This window comes from Elephantulus edwardii, unplaced genomic scaffold (genome assembly GCF_000299155.1).
Source record: "Elephantulus edwardii isolate Elephantulus edwardi_28Jun2011 unplaced genomic scaffold, EleEdw1.0 scaffold00113, whole genome shotgun sequence".
Taxonomy (NCBI): domain Eukaryota; kingdom Metazoa; phylum Chordata; class Mammalia; order Macroscelidea; family Macroscelididae; genus Elephantulus; species Elephantulus edwardii.
In genome coordinates, this window is record NW_006399863.1 from 9,649,464 (window position 1) to 9,669,999 (window position 20,536).

A 20,536-nucleotide genomic window follows, 5' to 3' on the forward strand; every position below is an offset into this window, starting at 1 on the left:
TATATATATATATGAAAGATTAAATTAAAACTAATTTTTTTTAAAAAGGCTGCTACAATCCTTTCATTCTTTGAGAGGATCCCACTCATTCTGTGTGTGCAACTCTCACAGACTTTCTCTTAGTTCCTTAAAAGCATCATATACTGCCAAGCCACACGGCCTTTGCACAAACTGGCACCTACTCTGGAAATACTCTTCCTCCCGACTCACTTTACTACTTATTCTATTTACCCTTCAGATTGTAGATCCAGCATCCCTTGCATGAAGAATCTCTTCCTTATTTGAGGTTTAATCAAATCTATGTTAACATTCTTCTTATCCTCTTCTGAGTAGAATTTTAAGCTAATCTTCACTCCTTCACTAGACAATAAATAATCCCTCTGTCTACCCTACACTATATTTTTTCTTTCTTTCAATATTTCTTACATTGATTTGCATACAACATCCGTATATATTGTGTTTGACACTATCCTTCACTCACATTGTCTTTCATACAATCATTCTCATTCACTATATATTATAAAATCAATCATCATTGAACTATGCCCATCATGACTCTGTCTTTGCAAATCCCCGCTGGATCTTTCTCTTTTTCTTTATTCCCCACTGCCTACAAAATCGTGTGATCCTATGACTCCCCCTGCCCACCCTCACCCCTTTTCCCATCCCTTCCCCGCTTGGATTTCCATACGTGTTTTGCTATTTGACCTGCTATTACAATAATGGTCGTATGCAGTATTTGTCCTTATGAGACTGAGTTACCTCACTCAGCATAATGCCCTTCAGTCTCACTTAAGTTATATAGTAATTTTTAAAATCGTTGTTCCTGAGGGCTGTTGTAGTATTCCATCATACCCTGATGTTGTTACAGGCTGTTGATTCACCTGTGACTCATAGCAACCCTATGTACAATAATTCCAAATACTGCTTTATCTTGAGCCAATCTCATCATCTCTGATGCATCTAATCCCATTTACCCAGCACTGAGTCAATCCATCTCATCCAGGGTCTTCCTCTCCTGTGTTGTCCCTCCAACCTTCCAAGCACGATGTCCTTCTCCAAGGACTGGTCTCTCCTGGCAAAGTATGTGCGACAGAGCTTCACAGTCCTTGCCTCCAAGGAGCAGCTTTGTATCACTCTCACCAGAGCAGACTTGCTTGTTCTCTTGGCGGTTCAACACTCTTCTCCAGCACCACACTCAAAGGCATGGACTCTCCTTCTATCATCTTTACTCATTGTCCAACTCTGTATATCCCATCAGAATTTAAAAACCATATCAGGAACAGGTTTGAAATCTTGAATACTAATGAATGAAGACCAGTCAAACTGGGAAGATATCAAGAATATCATCCAGGAAGAATGGAGATGGTCAATATAAAGACAGAGCAGAAAAGACAAAGATGGATGTTAGAAGAGACTGAATATTGCCTTAGAATGTCAAGAAGTGAAAGCAAAGGAAAGAAATCAAGAAGTTAAGGAGCTGAACAGAAGATTTCAGAGGGCAGATCAGGAAGACAAAGCAAAGTATTATAATGAAATGTGCAAAGAGTTGGAGTCAGAATATCAGAAGGAACAACCTTGCTCAATATTTCTGAAGCTAAGGAGCTGAAGAACAAGTTTAAGCCTCAATTTGCAATACTTAAGGATGCTATGGGCAGAATATTGAATGATCCAGGAAACACCAAAAGAAGATGGAAGGAATACACAGTAACTGTACCAAAAAGAATACACAGAAGAATTTCATAAACCAAAATATGATTAAGAGGCAATCTTGATGAAGAAATCCTAACTGCTCTGAAGGAATTAGTGAAAGATAAAGCACAGGCAAACAGATGCAGCCCTGGACATGCCCTCTTGGTTGTGCCTAGAAATCTGGAAGACAAGTACCTGGCCAATTGACTGGAAGAGATATATCTTTATTCCCATTCAAAAAAGAGGTGACCTGTCAGAGATACTGAACAGTATCACTAACATTACATGCAAGCAAGATCCTGCTGAAGATTATCCAAAAACTATTGGAATATCAGCATAGAACTGCCAGATGTGCATGCTGGTTTTAGAAGAGTATAGCTTTTCATAATATTCCAATAATATAGATTTAATTTCCTCCGATTCTGTTGTGATGTCACCTCTATCATTGCCTATTTATTTGTGTCTTCTCTTTTTTCTTTTGTTAAGTTTGCCGAAAGTTTGTCAATTTTATCGACCCTTCTGAAAAACAAGCTCCTGGCTTTGTTGATGGTTTAAAATTATTTTTCTAGGGGAGCTCTGGTGGCCTAGTGGCAAGGAGCTGCAACTACAATCCTAGAGGAGCACAGTTTGAATCCACCAGATGCTCTGCGGGGGAAGGAGGAACAATCTCCTCCTGTACCAGTCAGATCTGATTTGACGGTACACTCACACAAAAATAATAAAAGAAAAAAAATTAAAAACAAAATACAAAAAACATCAAACCAAACATTCATTGTTGCACAATTTCCTCCCTCTCCTCCCCACTACTCCCCCAGTCCACTTTGCAATGCATCTCTTATTCTGGACTGCTGTCATACAGATTCCTTTTAAACAGTTACTTCCTTCAACTGTTCCAAGGCAGTGCTCATTATCTATCCCCCCTTTTCCTAATGTCTTCCTAGCCCTTTGTATCTCAGTGTGTTCAGCTGAGGAAGGGCATATGGTTCCTACCGCACCGGGTTTTTGTGAGGGGTCAACAAGATAATACTTGGAAAGCACCTAGTCTTGTAGCAGGTACTCAAGAGAAGGTGAAGGTAGAATTCTATTCTGGAGCCCAAGACAGGAGTCAGGAGGCAGACCCTAGTACCGGCTCAGCAGGGCCTCACCTGAGAACTAAGCTGCTCGGAGGACAACTTGAAGGTGGTGGTGATTTTCTTGGCCAGCGTGTTGGCCTCGTTGAAGCCAAAGGAGTAGAGGGAGATCTCTGCAATCATGGCGTAATCTGGAACCATCATGGCCACTGGCCGGAAGAGCGCCTGGACACACGGTGCAGATGAGAACAGGAAGCACAGCCTCAAGTTCTCAAAGCACCACTTGCTCTCTGGACTGTCTAGGTCTTGGAAGGCAGCATTGCCTGTCCCTCCTCCTCAGCTAATGCTTGGATTCCACACCAAGGGCTTATGCTCCCTTGGAGCTGGACAATGGTGGCCATCAGGTAGAGGGCCCTATGAGGATCTGAACATACCCCCATGTAACTGACGTCCCAGTGACAACTCATCCTGACTTCTGCCTTGGATTCCTCAAAGAGGCCCAGCCTGGGTGGATCCCATCAGACGCCCACCAATATGGGAAGCTCTCCCATGCCCCAAGGCTACACTTGGAGCTTCTCTCCTCTTTGGCTGCCCTGGGCAGGAGAAGTGCTGTGGAGAATCATAGTTGCTGATGCTATAATGGCTGTGCCCCTGTCACCTCTAAGATCAGAGCTTGGGTGGCTCCCGGTGCCACTCCCACACTTTCGAATTCTGGGCCCTGAGAACTTGCCTTCAGGTTGTCGGGCAGCTCAGTGCGGCCAGCATAGCCCGGGTTCATGGTAATAAACACTGCACAGGATGGCACCAGCGGAATCTCGGCACCTTCGAACATGAAGCGCTCCACCTACAGGGAGTAGGGACTGGCTGGCTCACCTGGGGCAGAGGCTACCCAGCCCTGGATCATCCTCTGGGTGCTCTCTTCACCCTCTGCCCATGTTCCTCGCCTGGACACAGTTAGCCAGCCCAAGCGGATTCCTGACCATGGGCTGGGCCAGTGTTCTTAACTCTCTGAAATCTAGTTCACGATCTCACGTCTAGTTGACCGCACACGACCTCTTAGGTCCTAGCTCAGTCCCTCCTGGAGTTTTCAGAGCCTCCTTCTCATCACCACATCTTCAGTTCCTTGCATTAACTCTGCCTAGATTTAAACAAGCTCGGGCCTCATTAGAACCCAAGGTCCTTCTCAGCAAAGATGGTGCCTGTCAATCTCCAAGCTCTTATCTCCAGGTTGGAGAAAGGACAAATGCCTGGAACTTTCCTTAAAGACACCAGAGTATGGAAAGGGACCTTTCATCCATCCAACCTTGACCTAGGAGCCTCTCCCAGCCTGGATTAAGGAGGTGGGGGGCTTCTGGGCTGGTTACAGAGCCCTCTAAGGTAGGTCTGCAAGGAAGGAGAGAGGGAGCAGTCCAGTGCTCACAGGTGAGATGAGAAAGGCTGGGCTCAGGTCAGACTCGAGTGCCTGGCTTCTCATCCCATAAGCACAGGAAGTAACAGGACACAGTGGACATGGTAGGCATGGCTGAAGTGGCACGTATGATGACCTCAGCAATTGTAGCAGATAAAATGGGCATGGCCGGTGCAGAGGGTTTGTGGGTATAGTTGGAGTGATGAGTGGTGGACACAGCACTGGAGGTGGCCCAGTATGGAGGGGATGCTGCCCACCCGAGGCTCACCCGCTGTTGCTGTGCCTTCTGGATGGTGGTGATCTGCTGCGCCACCACAGACAGCACCTCGATATCAATGCGATTGAACTCATCAAAGCAGGCCCAGGCCCCAGCGCTAAGTGAGGCAAGAATGTCGGGTGGAGAATGTAGAGTTCAAGGCCCCCTGGGAATCTCAGCGTCACCTCTGGTTCCTCTTGGGGGTAAAGCCTCAGCATCCATCTCCATCAGCTCAACCACAGTCCTCCACCCATCAGGGGCTGAGCCTCTGTCTCCTCCCAGCCCATCTCCCCTCCCCACTGTCCTGCAAGGCTCCTCCCGGAAATGCCTTCCCCAGAGAGAGCCCAGCCCGCCTGCCATGCCCTGTCCCCCCCACACTACACAGCCTCACCTGGCCAAGCCCTTGAAGAATTTGCCCATGGCCATGAAGTCCAGCTGGTCGGAGCAATTGAACACGACTGTCTGAATGGCCAAGGCCTTGCCCAAGTCTTTGGTGGTCTCCGTTTTCCCTGTGCCAGCCGGGCCTGCTGGTGCTCCCCCAAACTTGAGGTGCAGGGCCCCAGTCAGGGTCAAGTAGCACCTGCAGAGAGAAGGGAGGGGGGCAGAAACCGCATGCGTGCACCCACACACACACACACACAGGCACTCCCCACCCTCAGGGCATCCACAGACACAGGAAGAGGTGCCTCTTTTTTTAAAAAAAAATAATAAAATGTTTTGTTTTAATTAAAATTTTAACCAAAGTGTACAGAAAAGTAGATTTTCATTCATTCATTCATTGTTGCACAATTTCCTCCCTCCTCTCCCTCTCCTCCTCTCCCAGTCTTCTTTGCAAAATACCTTATTCTGGACTGTGTCAAACGTAAATGCTTAATCATATATTCCTTTCACATAGTTCTTTCCTTCGTCTGTTCTAGTGCAATGTTCATCATCTATCCACTCTTTTCCTATTCTCCTCCCAACCTTGTCAGTCCTGCTTTATAACAGTGGTGTTATGCAGTATTTGTCCTTTTATGACTGAGATATTTCACTCAGCATAATGCCCTCCAGGGTCACCCATGTTGTGTAATGTTTTACAAGTTCCTCTTCCCTGGGGCGCTGGTGTACCCAGCCCTGGCTGTCACAGGTTAGGGGTGGAGCGTTGGCTGCCTTCCACTGTCCCAACCCACAGTGCTCACCCCCTCCCGTGAGCCCCAGGATGGCCGACCCACAGCCATGCTTCACTTCCCTTACTCCAAACTCAATTAGAAATCCAGCAGCTTTCAAATACAGGCAGTGACAGAAAATGGTCAATGACTTCAGAACGTTGTTCACCTTCTAAAGGAGCCTCACCTGTCGGTGAGGGGCGTGATCACCAGCCGCCCACTGTTGCCCAGGTACTCATAGCCGTAGATGAACTCAGCATTCACGGCACGGATGTACAGGTCACCATTTGTCCAGTAGTACCTGCATTGAAGAGATGGGCTCCTGGACCACAGGAATCATGGGCCACTGGGCAGGGCGTAGGGTCAGGAGAGGAGGCTCTTTTGAGGACTGAGGGCCTAACCGTTTGTCCCAGAATCTTAAGGGCAGCCTGTTGTCCCTGACTGCCCACCCTGCCTGGCCCATCCTGGCAGGTCTCCGGCACCAGGATGACTGGTCCGAGCCATAGCCTCACCTCAACTGTGAGATCCACTCAAAGTCGTTCACGCTGACCACCTCCTCGGCTATCAGCTTGCTCACCACATCCTTGGCATGGACCTCAATGACTATGAGCGCAGACAACACAGCACGTTGCATGTGGGACAGCTTCCCCCGAACCAGGGCAACCAGGTCACTGAGCTGTAGTCGTGGGGCAGGAGTGGAGGGGAACGCTGTGAGGGGCTGGGGGAGTCAAGCCACAGCTAGGTACCCCTCCCTTTCACAGAGTGGGGGGCACCCACCATGAACAGCCTTCTTTCCTGGGGGATCCCAGTCTGTAGGTCTGGGAGGGGAGAAGAGGGAGAACCAGGCAGGGGGAGGGTAGGCAGGGTTTATGAACACGTGAGGGATGGACCAGGAAGTAAAAGTGAAGCACTCGCGTGACACCTGCATCCTGGTCAAGTGTGATTCCACCTGAGCCTTTGAAGGCCAGGTGGTGTAGCACTTGGGTTTGGAGCTGAAGAGAAGAATGTGGTGAGGAGGTGGTGCTTGGAGCAAGAGCCCTCCCAGGATGTGACTCCCTCACTGACTGTGGGGAGAGAGGCACCCACCAACCCCCAGACCCTGCCCAGGTGCCCTGGTACCCTCTGCTGCTGGTTGGCTATGAGACACACATTTAGGGGTGTCTGACTTTCTGCTCTTTGGGCTCAACTCCAGGTCTCTTCTAAAAGTTCCTGGAGGGACTTATCTGTCCCAGGGGCCACAGGTACATGTGTGGAGGAAGCAGACAATGGCCACTTGATGCCCACCTGCTCGGCAAGCTTGGGAAAGAGACGACTGCTGAGGTCACCGGTCTCCAGAGCCTCTGCCACCTCCATGGTCCAGTAGGTCTGGCACCCAGCGATGGTCACTTGGCCAGGCCAGCTCAGAACCCACACGCTCCTAAGCATCTGGGAAGGTGATGGGGCAGGGCTGACCCAGGCAGCTGCCGGCTCCGGCCGTTTGTGCCCTTTCTGCCCTTTCCTCCCTCTTGAGCACTATCTATCTGAGCTTCAGACCTTCAGACTCTCTAAGCTCAACTCATTAATTCCACTGTCACTCGAAAGTAACCTTCAAACCCTCTACGCTCTACTCATTAATACCACTGTCATTCAAAAGCAGACAGGTCATTACACTTAGGCCTCTCAGGGGCAGAACCACCACTTCCACAGCAAAGGAGACCTCAGGGCATATAGTGGGGACCCAGGACTGGGAAATGTGTAGTCCTGGTTCGAATCCAGGTGCTGCCACCTCCAAGGCACGTCCCAATGGGCTGAAAATGTCTCTGGAGGCACGTCCCAATGGGCTGAAAATGTCTCTGGACTCTTCTGTAGAATAAAGCTTAGCCCTACCCCTGCTGCTGTTGTGAGTTAAAAGGCAGTTCCAGCAAAAGTCCAGCCCAGGCTTGGCACACAGCACATGCTTGAAACACAAAGCCAACCATTATGGTGATTTTTTACAACCAGGTCTCACTTTCTGGAGCATGTGCAGAGAGAGTGTCTCAGATTTCTCCATGAGGGAACTTCAAGAATGTTCTGCTTCAGGAGGTCTGCTGATTGACAGTAGGAGCAGCCAAGGCTGCACTCTGAGGTTGAGGCAAGTTGGTCAGCTGGGGGCTTTGGGAGAGCCTGCTGGAAAGACTGTTCTCAGATCAGGAGGTGGCTCACCGTGGGGTAGGCCTTGATGGCCCTCTCAATGAAGTCCCTCACGCTGGCCTTCATGCTGTGCTCCACCTCCAGCAGCCAGTCCTCCACATTGCTGGTAGGGTAGACAGATGTGGACAGCCTAACCTCTTCACCCTCGGCCGAGTACATGTGTGTGATCTCCAGGTCCTCCTGGAACAGCAGCTGTGGGCAGGAGGAGCAAGGGAAGTCACTCCAGGAGGGCCCAGAGGCTCTGCCCACCATGCCCTCAAGGCCTCCTCATATGTCCTCCAGCTGCAGGAGAAAAGGTGGCTGTCCCCTATGAGTATCCCTCTTGGCTCAGTTCCCTGACTGCATACACAGGATGGGTCTGCCTTGTCCTAGCTGTGGCCTGGCCTGAAACAGGCACTTGAGGAAGGAAGCTGAGGCAACCTTGGGTGCCCCTCCACATCCTCCCTCCACACCTGTGTAGGTAGCTTCTCTGTACATGAAGGGGAAAGGAGAAGGGTCTGGATCCTTCTGGTCTCAGGAGTTCCGACCCAGCCAGCACCTCAGAGTGTTGAGTTTAGGGCTTCCTTCAGTGAGTAAGGGGCAAGGCTGCCCAGGCCTAACCTCTGGGCTTCCCCTGGCAGCTAATCTTCCTCTCACAGCATCAGGTATTTCTTTAAAGGGCAGTTATTTCACTTGCCACCTCATTTCCCCTCCATGGGCTTATGAGGCACAAAAGAGCTGTTTCTTCCATAGGAGGTACCCCAGAGTCCCCAGCCCCAGCTACCCACCCGGGCAATGTTCTCGAAACACTTTCGCAGATGGGGCTGCACGGCCGTGGGGTCTTTCGTCTGGGACAAAATTTCCAGGAGTTCATCATCTGACAGGAAGTAGAATCTGCCAGGGAACAAGGGTGAGAGAGCTGAGCAGGAAGACTCCTGAAGCCCCAGAGCCATCAATACCTTTCCACCTCAGGTGAGATGGGGCACTGGGTACTCCAGTTTCATGGGCAAATACAGACAGAGCAGGCCTGGGCCAGGTGGTGCCCACCTGGGGAAGGATCTGCGCTTGGTCTCCAGGTACTCGCTGAGGCCCTTCTGCACCATGTCCAGCAGCTTGTTGCAATCCCGAAGGCTCTCTAGCAGCCTCTGGTCAGCACACACATTAATCACCTGTAAGGTCCGGGCCAGGGGGAGAAACTGGAAATGAGTGCAGTCCATGGCGTGAGGCAGCAAAGAGCAGTCCCGCTGACCAGATATCCTCAGTGGAGGGCCCAGGAAGGAGGGGGAAAGAAGTGGACTTTCAGCCTGAAATTGTGCCCATCAGCCTCAACTGATATTATGGACAAGATTCTGTGCTCAAAAAAAAAGTCAGGTGTTCAACAAAGCCAAGCAGTTTGCTTTGCTGCAGGACTTGTCAGTGCCTTTAAGGTGCTACCATGGATTTAAGACACCACCCAGTTTGAAGAGATGTAATTCACTCTTTTGTGGTTTGCTTGGGTTTTTTTAATGTGAAAATCTCAGGATTTTCTTGCTGGTGATTTCGAGAGAAAACTTAAAGGAGAGTATTTTAAACATAAGTAAATAAATCAAGTGCTAACATGGGCTGAAACATTTCCCAGAGAAAAACATCAACTTCCGGGTAGTAGGGAGCTCAAGCACAAAGACACTGGCTGAGACCAGAGCTTCAGACCTTGAGTCTTTCTTGTTACAGGAGGGAAGAGACCAGGGCTGCTGGTCACAAGGTGCCGGGGGTCCTCGGTGGTCCGGGCTGCCCTCTCCCTCCCCTGAGAGCTTGCCTCCCGGTTCTCGTAGGCGTTCTTCATGATCTTCCTCCAGATGCGCTCCATGGTCTGGTAGCGCTTGCTCTCCATGGGCAGCTGCCGGTTGATGTCCTCGGAGCTGAAGATGGGCTCCAGGTAGAGCCAGGAGCGCTGACAGTTCAGCCACTCCTCTAGCACCTCCTGGGCAGGGGTGAGGCAGGGAGGAAATTGGAATCATCATCCTCTCAGCATGCTGGTCTTCAGAGAAACTTCTAGATGGCGCTGTCAGTGTTCCAGGGAACAAACAGGATGCAGAGATAGCTGCCCTTTAAGAGAAAGCCCAAGCCCTCCCCAAAACTGCTCAAGCCTTTAGCAGAGCAATTGCTCTTCTATAATGAATTACACCCAAGGTTTCAGCAGCAAAGTTGGGAGGAACAGGAAAAAGTCCTTTATGTGGAAGACCAAAGCTTCTCCTTTCCATCACGCTGGGTCTCCCCAGGGTTTAATGGGATTTGGGCTTGAGATTTCTAAAACAGATTCTGAAACATTGGTCTAAACATGGTCCGTTTCACTGCCTCCTCTCCCTCCAAACCCCTTTTTGGAATCTGTCTTTTGTTTTCTTCTATTCATGCAGCCTCATTCATTGTCTTTCTCATGATAGGTATGTGCTCTATGCTGGGCTTGTGTAGGCATCAGGGGAAACAAAAGGAAGAAGGGTGTAGTTCTGGTTCTTAAGGAGCCCAGAGTCCACTAACAGGCCAGTGCTGAACCACCAAGGTCCCTGGCCGTGTGATGAACTCCTGGGAGGAGATGGAAGGCAGGGATAGAATTTCAGGCAGCAGGAAGAGAGTGAGCAAAGGAGGGAGGCTCAGTGACGGCGGTGACCACTCAAGATGGTCCACAGATAAACCCAGTCATCGGCTTCCAGTCATCGCTGGGAGCTTCTGAACAGCTCCCAAGAAGCCCTGCAGAAGCAGTTGTTGGAGTCACGCCTACAGGCCTGGCCCTAGGATTGTTCTCAGGACTCTGTGATAAGCCCTTACCTCTGGCCTTCAGAACCCTGGACAGGAGCCGTCCGAGTGTCCCATACTCAGGTGGCTCTAAATGCAACGGCTGCGGGAGGCTCAGGGCAGGATCAGAAGCCACTGAGGAGCTTTGGAGCCATGTGGTGACCAGTCCACAAAGCTGCAGGGCCAGGGGTTCCTGGTGACCGTAAGCCCAGACAACAGCCCTTTGGGGTGTAGTGGCACCTCAGCCTCATCTTTAGACCAAATGTGTCCTCCACTCTCACGTTTAATTGCTTCCTCTAGTAGCTGAGAGTACGGAGAGACCCATCCCAGTTGCTGCCTTCTGGATGGAGGAGTTCGTTAGAGAGCTGGGCTCTGTGCAAGTGTGGGCCAGTCATCTAACACGTGAAACCCCATCAAGCCCCTCACACACATAGCACGGGGCTCCTCAGTTAGGGGGCCTGGAGACAGGGCATGAGAACGACGGTAAGATGTGCCCACCTGGGTCAGCTTCAGCTTGTTCTCCCAGGAGTTAATGCGCTGCTCAAAGGGCTTCTTATAGGGTGAGAAGGACATGCTCTGGGTCATGACGATGTGGTCATCGAGCAGCTGCGAGGCCTCGTCTGGACTCTTAAGGATGTAGGTCCCTGTCTCCTTGTAGGGTAGCACGTTGAACTGGATGACTGACCACTCCTTCTCCATCTTGTCCAGAGCCTGTGGTGAGGTGGTGGCGGGAGGTGAGTCAGGACTGTGGTACAAGGCTATGTCTGGCCATCCCGATGTCTGAACAACACTGGGCCGGGGAGAAGAGGCCTGGCCATGACTTTCGCATGGGTCCCTCTGCAGTGACTCTGAGATTGTCTGGTCTACAAGTTCTCTGCGAACTCTCGTGTGAATTCAGGGGCGACTCGCTCATACACATGCTGCAATCACACGACATACATGTGCATGCCTGCCAGGAGAGAGCCGAGACACTGGTTAAGAGCATGAACGATGGATACAGATGCTCAAAGTCTCCAAGATGACCTGTTCAGCAAAAGGGACATGTTTGTTTCCTCCAAGTACTGGCTTGATGTTGTTGTGTTTATGTGCCCTCGAGTCACCTGTGACTCATAGTGACCTAAACCCTACTCTGTCCTGTGCCAACCTTATTGTCTCTGAAACACCTACTCCCACCACCCCAGTGACTGAATCAATCCATCTCATCAAGGGTCTTCCCTTCCCCTTTTGCATTGTTCCTCTACCCTCCCAAACATGATGTCCCTCTCCAAGGACTGGCCCCTCCTTGCAACATGTCCAAAATATGTAAGATGATCCCTCAGAATCCTTGCCTCCATGGAGCAACCTGGTCTCACCCTCTCTAGGACAAACCTATTTGTTCTCCTAGCAGTCTATGGTATATTCAGTACTGTTCTCCAGCACCACAGTTCAAAGGCATTAATTCTCCTTCTATCATCCTTAGTCACTGTCCAGCTTTCTGATGAATAGCAAGTAACTGCAAAGACTATGGCCTGGATCAGCCACACCTTAGTCTCCAGACTGGTATCATTGCTCTTCAGTACTCTGGAGAGGTTCCTGACAGTAGATTTTCCCAATGCAATTTGTCTTTTAATTTCCTGGCTGGTTTGTATAGGGATGGGCAAATCAGAAACTGGCTTATATAAAAGGGGGATAGTGGGACATGAGGCATGTGGTAGCTGGCTTACATGCTTTCAGGAATGTAGTGATTAGTAAAATAATTCTAAGGGGGTAAGAAGCTCACTATATACACAAACAAAATATAACATAAAGAAAAGATTGTATAAAACAAAATGTAGATGCATGAAACGCAATGTATATGAATGATAAAAATATTAATTAGAAAAAGAAGAGTATGACTGGGCTCACAGACTGCGAACACTTGGCCAGTTGCCGAATCTGAGCCTTAATTTGCTTATCAGTTAAGTCAGGAAAAAGCTATTCTATTCATTGGTTCCTTCCTGTGGCTACTGGGGAGAAGAAAACTGAGGCCCAGCAGTGATGGTGGACACTGCATCAAGCACTTTATGGACATCATTCACTTAATAGCATGTGTGGTTGTTGTCTGCTATGGAATCAAAATTGACTCACAAACGACCCTCTACTGGGTTTTTAGAGGCAATAATCCACATGAGAGGAGATGACCCAGCTTTCCCTCAGAGCAGCTGGTGGATTTGAACCACATGCCTTTAGGTTGGCAGTACAACTCCCCAGAGCTCCCCGCAGGCCCATTACTGCCCTTGCCTCATACAGTGCCATCATTGTAAGGGCTGGAGAGCAGCGTGGCAGGGCCTGCCTGGGTGGGACAGGACAGGCTTGCTGAGGGCCGCTCACCTGCTCAATGGCGTATTCCTTGCCGGCCACTTCGGCCACCTTGCTGATGCTCTCAATGTGGTCCTGCAGGTTCATTTCGAGGCAGCGGGCGAAGGTCAGGTTGGCCTTGGGCCTGACGTTGATATTGATCTCATTGGACAGCAGCTCCCAGTGTCGGTTCCGCATGCCGGGGTTCCGCAGCCCCTGGATCAGTGGGATGTAGGGCTTGAACTCCTCGATGCGGGCCCGGATGTCCAAGGCCACCTCCTGGCAGGCTGAGGGCAGGGTGGGCAGCCGTGAGAACCAGCTGGCTCAGGCAGGGTGACAGGAGCTGTGCCGGCAAGGGCGCCTACCTGGGATGTCCTTGAACTGCTTCACGCACTTGTGCATGGTCTTGAAGGACTCCACCACGTTCTTTTCCAGCTGCTCCGCGTCGATGGCCGAGAGCGGGTCGTTCATCCAGCTCTCGGACCAGCGCAGCCAGTCAGAGGCTGTGGTCCAGAGGTCCAGGTAGGGCTGGAACTCCTTCACCATCCGGGTGAGCTTGTCATACTGTGGGGGCGGGAGGGCAGCTCTGGGGCCCCTCTCTTCATGTGGCCCCTCCTCTCATTGCTATTCCTGCACCCTGACCCTGGCTGCTGTCTCTATGCCCTGGACCCAAGCTGGGTCTTCCACCCACCTCACAGGTGGGTCTTCTTCCCACCTCACACAGGCTGAGGATCCAGGCCACAAAATAAAGCCTCAGCTAAATATTAGAATTGGGGTACCTCCTCTCTGCAGCCTGCTCAGTCCTGCTCCCCAAATGCCACGGCCCTGGCACTTGGTAGTTGGGTTCTGACGTGAGGGTGGGTATTGTGGACTTTGCTCTGAGTCCAGGGTTAGGGGTGGAGGGGGAGAGGGCCCCACGGGAGGCCTACGTTGGTGATGGGTGCTCCGAAGATGCGCTCGCGGTTATTGTACAGAGCTGCCAGGTGCTGGCTGTCCTTCAGCTGCTTCTTCACACGGCGCACCTCGTTGGCGATCTCGTGGGCTCGTGAAATCTCCCCATGTGTGGAGAAGCCAGCCACCACCAGCTATGGGCCAAGAGCGGAAGAGGTCAGATGCCACTGTGGCCCCACTCATGCCCACATGACCCACTAGTCATACCTGGGGACGCAGGGTCTCCAGGGCATTGCATGGAAAGGTAGCAAAAGAGAGGAAGTCCCTCAGCCAGACAGGCTGACACAGGGACGGTGGCAGCGGGCTCGCGTGTGTCAGGGATAGAGAGGATGGCACAGGACAGGACACTGTTCCTATCTATTGTTCATAAATACATTCACTGTGAGTCACAGACGACTCGACAACACCTAGCAACAATAACAAGTTCTAAAAGGACAATGGTCTCCCGGAGTGAGCAAGTTCCTGGTCCACCCACAGCCAAGCTGACCGTCCCCGTGATGAAGTGACAAGGTCAGGGGGAAACACAGGAACTTGAACCCTGTGTCTGCTGCCCGTTGGAGCACCAAGGCCACATCAGCAGTGCTGGGGTTCTTTGCTGTGCTGACTTTGCTTTCCTGGCACCGATGCCCACCTTTCTACCCATGTACTCAGTTTGTGTTTACACGGTTCCTCGGGTGGCATGCTGAAAGTGGGGCCAGACTGTGGGGGGCCATGAACGGCCGCATGGTCGCCATTACAAGATGGCGCTGATTTCCTGCTTCTCTTTGTTTGCCAGAATCACAAATAAGACCTTATTTGGGCACTGTGTTCTCATTGGTTGATGGCTTGATCTCACGTGGGGTTAATGGTCCAATGCAGGCATGACACATGAGACTGATGGGCGGTGATGGGCGGAGTACTGAGAAGGGGATAAAAGCCGCACCCAGGAAGGGTGAAAGAGAGAGAGACTCCATCTTCAGAGGGACTCCATCTTCCACCACCCTCTGTAACAAAACTCCTGAGTAAACCGCTGTGAGAAGGAACCGCTGGTGTGTTGTGTCCTTATTCCTGCTGGACAGGCAAGGCGCGCAACACCAGACCTTGGAGAATTGCTGAGTGTTGGCGGTGGCCCCAGCACAGCGTCCTCAGCCACACCTCACCTGTAGCCCTTCCAGCTTCTCCTGGAAGTTGTTCTGATCCATGAGTTGGATTTTGCGGAACTTCTCCTCGTCCTCACTGTGCTGCTGCCGCACCAACTCGATCTGCCCGAGGATCTTAGACGGCCAGTAGCTGGCTGCCCACCTGAGCAGGACCGGGGTGGAGATTAGGGAAGACATCGTCACTGAAATGATGGGGTGCAAAGGACGGGCAGGGGCACCTGGAAGTAGAGGGTGTCCAGGAGCCCAGGCAGTAGTTGGAGCAGCTAGGCTGCGCGGTGGGAGCAGATGTGAGCTGGGAGGTGGCCTGCACCTCCAGAGATGAACGCAGTGGTGCTCAGTGCTTCCTTAAAGCCCAGGATCCCCAGGAACCTCCATAGCAGTGACCCTCAGCCTGCATTCACCAGCATAGCTTTGTCCAGCAGACCAGTCTTTTTGCCTGGTGGATACAGGCTCTATGGAATCCAGAAGCCTGCAGCTGACATGGGCAGTTGAACCAGAGGAAGGCCTGCGCTGTCCATGGCTCACCCCCTAAGTTCCAGGATGCCTTGTCAAGCCAATGCCAGGGTCCCCAGGACAGTGCAGGCCTCTCCCAGGTTCTGGGTCTCCTGGTGGCACCAGCATCTGTAAGGCAGGTGCTGGATGGAGAGCAATCTGGGTGACAGAAGGCTTGGCTGCAGCCTCAGTTAAGTCTTGGCTGGAGGAGGTTCCTTGGAGCTGTTTCCCACAAGGTTCTTAATCTAGTTGAGAACAAGGACCCATGTTGGCCCAGGGATTACCTACCAGGCTGAGAGTGCCTCATTGGTCCCCAAAACAGGATCTTAGACCTGGGGCAAACATGTGTCAGGCAGATGATGGGACAGAAATGGGGTGGGTGGGGATGGTCCATCACAGAGTCGCAAATCCAGAAGACCCTACTGCTCTGTCATGTGTGGTGCTCTGGCCGCAGGCTCTTTGGGTTTCTACCGTGACAGCCCTCCTCTCAGCATCTCCTCTCCCGCCTCCTGCTGTCCACCTGCTCGCCTGTGCAGAGTCTGGCCACCCACTCACTTGTCATTGAAGTCTTCTGTGCTGAGGTTGTAAAAGAATTCATCCATGACCTGGTAGTCGTCCATGACCTTCACAATCCGCTCCTGCACAGACAGTTAATGATAAGAGTGGGGAAGACTGTGGCTGGGCTCCCCTAAATGGCTGGGTCCTGTAAAGGGACTGCTCCCCTCTATAGAAGAGAGGACTGTAGTGGGGAGGAGGCATGTGGATCAAGACCAGTATTAGGCTTTGAGGCTTTGCCTTCAAACACACAGATCTGAGCCTCCAATATGCACAGCCTCATAGCCCCCGGAACCTCAGATGCACCCTGTGTATCCACCTCGCCCCAGTCCTCTGGCCCCTGATCTCCTAGACCCTAAATACCAGCCCGGGGCCCCAGGCCCTGTGCGCCCAGCTCACCTCCAGCCCCACCAGCTGCTCTGGGATGCTCTTCATCCACTCGCGCAGCTCGGCCAGCTCCTCGATGCTGTTGGGCTTCTCGTAGATCTTGCGGCTGATGCTGCGGAAATCCTCACTGATCTGGCAACGGGGAGTGGGTGCTGGGGGCGGGGGGAGGCGGGCAGTGCACCTCTTCCCGGCCTCCTCTGGGACCTGCTCTGCCTCCTTGGTCCTTGGCCTCCCTGCCCCACCACAGCCTGTGGAGCTTCCGGTAGGGGGTGCTCCCTGCCACCACGTCTCAGTGGAGCGGAATCCTCCTCTGGCCTCCCCAGCAGTGATGTACTATCGTGTCTCTCGTGAGGGTTCCCACCTCTCTGTGATGCTAAAGGAGGAGATAGCACCTTCCTGGGACCTCCCACACAGGATAGCTTCCCCAGACAGACAGACAGACAGACAAGGATCAAGGCAGAGAGAGCTGCCGTTTCGTCTTCTGCCCTGGGGTCTGCAGACACCTCATAGCCTTGACCAGGAGAGCAAAGGCTCGGGATCACCCAAAGGACGTGAGAGTTCAAGTTCCTGGCGGCCAGGCAAGCAGGCACTTACAGCGTCCACCTCCTTGTGCAGGTTCTTGGCCAAGATGTCCAACATGGAAGTGGCCAGGGCCTTTTGCTTCTTGGACAGGTTCTGCTTGACATTTTCGACATTGATGTAGAAGGGTCCAATGACGATGCTGCTGGGCAGCGAGTTGTCCAGGATGTCTTTCTCCCGGAGGTAGCTGAGCACCACCTCCCGAACTTCCCCTGCCAGCGGGGCCTGCGTCTGGTAGGACCTGCGAACCACAGAGTACAGGAAGGGGCAGAAGACGGTGAGGAGAGTGGAGAGAGACCACACACAGACACCCCCTGGACTCAAGTGGGTGTGCGCACACGCTCTCACTTGAGGAAGGTGTTGATGTCACAGTTGTTCAGCTCCAGGTACTTTGTGTATTCCTTGGCATAGGCCTGCAGTGGGATTATGGCCTTGCGAATGGCGTTGGCGATGACGGCGCGCAACTCCTCCACCAGCGGTTCATGCAGCCCTACCGACTCCAGCAGGGGGTTGCCGCTGATGAAGAGGTCCTCCATCACCATCTGCAAGAGGGAAGAAGAGGGGAGGGCAAGTGACGAGCCCTGGGGCAATTGGGCAAAGGGGCCAGACCTGGGGAGGCCTTGCAAAGGGATGAGTGGGGAGGCAGGATGTGAGCCAAGGTGGGGACGGGAGAGGAGTCTGCCGTGGTGTCCCTCAGTAAGTACTGTGGAGCGGTAAACAGGGCAGGACCCCACTGTGAGACATGCGAAGCAGCAACCTCTTCCTCTGCTTCTGCCTGACCCAGGCCAGTGCCAGGGAATGGCACAGAAGTGGCATCTAGGTCACAGATGGCTCTGATCGACCAGTAAGGAAGACAAGAGGTGGCTTAAGTCAGTTGAGGCACTTGGGCCTGAGTGAGTGGACTGGAAGCCACTGAGAGTGTACACAGCTGGGGTGACAACAAGGGGAAATCTTGACAAGAAGTTCTCCATGTAAAGGACAACCTGTGGGTCCGTCTTGAGAGAACTGTAGTTGGGTGGGATTAAGAGGGTGGGATCTGGAGTCAGGCCAGGACAGAAGTGAAGGAAGTCCAACATAAAGTGCGGGTCTGATAGTTAGCAGCTAAGTGGTCTTAGGCTAATGAAGACGTTTCCAAGCTTCACCTGCACCACGGGGTTGTTACTGGTTCTCACTTCAGGACATGGTGAGAGTTTAATGAGTCAGGAATTAAAGCACTGCGCCCACTGTCGGTGGTGGGAGGTGGTGATAATACTTGGCGGAGCACTCCCGTAATGCAGCTCCTCGCAGCCCCAGGCAGTCGGCCCGCCCAGCCACGGTACCTTTTCCAGCTGGGGCACAGCGTGCGTGGCCAGGATGCCCTTGTCAAACAGGTTGAGCAGTGCTGTCTCGAACTGCTCCAGCGGCGTACTGTAGTGCACCCCTGAGCTGTCCAGCACCAGGTCTACGATGAACAGGGGGTTCTTCCGGGGCCTGCAGGGACAAAGGCCAGACTGATCATGGGGGACTTGGGGCTTGAGGATGCCTGTATGCAGGAGACCCAGCCTTCTGCTCTTCCTGATAGAGCCATGGCTCTTGGGTTTATGACACGTGTCTCCTCTTTTCTCCCCAGAAGCATCCAAAATACCAAAGAGGAAGAACTAAGACCCACCACACTGGCTCCCCCACCTGTGCCATGTGCCCAGATGCTGGCAGGCCTTAACGGGAGTAAGGACTCCAGCTGTGGCCTGAATCTGCAGATCAGATCCACCAGACCCTGAAAACCTGAGGCCCTTACACTCTCCCTGTTGGCTCAACCTCCTTCAGAAGCCACTCTTGTGCCGTTTAAACCTGATCCCAGCCTGGCTCTTCCATGTCGCCCAGGCCAGCCACCCCTCCCAGAGCCCTGATGGGCATCTCTGGGCATCTCATTCTGTGTCCGCCATGGCACCTGATCCTCCATGCCCACCAGTTCCACCCCAGAGCTCAGAGCTCAGCGGCAAACTCTGGGAGCCATCCCTGAATTCTCCTCCAGGATCTCCTCCACAGACCCTCCTGCAGCCAGGCCCCGAATGTGCCCCTTGTCTGTTCCCACCAAGACCAAGCTGCCCTCACCTGTCACCTACTAAAAACCTCAGTCTGAGTTTCCGTCTCCCTTGCTTGTCCCTAAACTCAGACTACTTTCAGTGAAGGCAAATCATGTTAGTTACTCTCCATGAATGACTTCTGACCAAACTTAAACTCAGATCTCCTCTTCAATGAGTTAGACAGAGACAGACCTTTGTAGAACACTGGCAGACAAGACATCATACTGAAGTCTAGCATTTGACATCAAGATGCCAAAGCCAACATCCAAGTCAAGGCGGGTAACTCCCTACTCCAGCCAGCAGTGGCTAATTTTTGTTGGCCAATAGCTGGCACATGGCTGCATTTTTTTTAATGCATCCAGAAGGAGTCCACCCTGCACCTGGTGCAGGTCGACCAGAAGTACGACTGTGACGAGCTGCTTTACTGCAGATGCTGGTCTGTCTGCATCCCCGTGCTGTTGAATGCCACAGAAAATGTGGTTACATTCCAAGAATGCAGAATAAGGGATCCCCTTCTGCCAGCTCCCTGCCTCCCAAGCTCTACGGTCTTGGGTTCTCAATAAAGTTTCCCTTTTATTGAACTAAAAGGAATAAAGAAACACAAATAAATCAATGTGGGCCCTGGACACGGTTTCAGGAGGCCTTCAGGACCTGGCCTGCTCCCCACTGGCCTCTTTCACTTCACCCAACCCTCCCTCCTGCCCTCCTCAGACCCCAGCCTCATCACAACTCTTCTCCTCTGTGAAAACCTTCGGTGTCTCTGCATGGGTTGGCTCCATACCAAGTGCTCCCTCATCATCTGACTGCTTTATTGAGATGTCACATGCTCCCTGACCCCTGCACAGACAAGCCCACTGCTCCTCATCCTAACCCCCCAGCGTCTACCAGGCCCCGGCCCAAACCGGAGTGGAGGGACTGTCTGTTTAGTTGTTCATGAACACATCCTCCTCTTGTTTCCTGCTTCAAGAAATATTTTCCAGGCATGGAAGAGGCAGAGAACAGATAAGAGGGACAAGTAAGTGTCCTAATGAACACAGTTTGTCATTGTTGTGTGCCATTAAGTCACAATCCACTCGCAGCCGATCCTCTAGTGCGTCTTCAGAAGTAGTAAATCGCACAAGGAGGAGAATGTTTATCTTTCTCCCGAGGAGCAGAGAGTAGATTTGATCTACATAACCTTTAGGTTGGCAGAGCACTTCTTTACCACTGTGTGACTAGAGCTTCCCACAGAGGCTCAGAAAAAAATTTTTTTTTAAATAATTGTTTCTAGGGGAGCTCTGGTGGCCTAGTGGCAAGGAGCTGCAACTACAATCCCAGAGGTTCACGGTTCAAATCCACCAGATGCTCTGCTGGGGAAGGAGGGACAATCTCCTCCTGTACCAGTCAGATCTGATTTGACGGTACACACACAAAAAATAATAAAATAAAAATAAAATAATTGTTTCTTGTTCTAGAGCCTCGGTGACCACAGGAGAAACATCAGCCAGGATGGGGTGGTGGTCACCTGGCAGCCTGGGATGCCAGGCTCTCTCTGCTTCCTGGAGTCTGGCAGAGCTGGGCGTCCTA

At 52.0% G+C, this 20,536-nt stretch overlaps 1 protein-coding gene across 1 annotated transcript in view; it reads right to left on the reverse strand.

The window, feature by feature from the left end:
- The window catches only part of DNAH1 (dynein, axonemal, heavy chain 1), a 91,271-nt gene that overhangs the window by 45,197 nt on the left and 25,538 nt on the right, over nt 1–20,536 (reverse strand). Inside the window, exons 11-31 of the mRNA XM_006892299.1 lie at nt 18,227–18,377; nt 17,256–17,449; nt 16,923–17,148; nt 16,341–16,460; nt 15,942–16,024; nt 14,895–15,036; nt 13,734–13,889; nt 13,170–13,368; nt 12,838–13,091; nt 10,987–11,199; nt 9,515–9,679; nt 8,767–8,888; nt 8,508–8,613; nt 7,753–7,932; nt 6,856–6,996; nt 6,084–6,247; nt 5,759–5,872; nt 4,818–5,006; nt 4,439–4,544; nt 3,493–3,606; nt 2,838–2,987 (exon numbers count right to left, since the gene is read on the reverse strand). Of these exons, the coding sequence (XP_006892361.1) occupies nt 2,838–2,987; nt 3,493–3,606; nt 4,439–4,544; nt 4,818–5,006; nt 5,759–5,872; nt 6,084–6,247; nt 6,856–6,996; nt 7,753–7,932; nt 8,508–8,613; nt 8,767–8,888; nt 9,515–9,679; nt 10,987–11,199; nt 12,838–13,091; nt 13,170–13,368; nt 13,734–13,889; nt 14,895–15,036; nt 15,942–16,024; nt 16,341–16,460; nt 16,923–17,148; nt 17,256–17,449; nt 18,227–18,377 (3,289 nt within the window). The remainder of the gene's footprint in view (nt 1–2,837; nt 2,988–3,492; nt 3,607–4,438; nt 4,545–4,817; nt 5,007–5,758; nt 5,873–6,083; nt 6,248–6,855; nt 6,997–7,752; nt 7,933–8,507; nt 8,614–8,766; nt 8,889–9,514; nt 9,680–10,986; nt 11,200–12,837; nt 13,092–13,169; nt 13,369–13,733; nt 13,890–14,894; nt 15,037–15,941; nt 16,025–16,340; nt 16,461–16,922; nt 17,149–17,255; nt 17,450–18,226; nt 18,378–20,536) is intronic.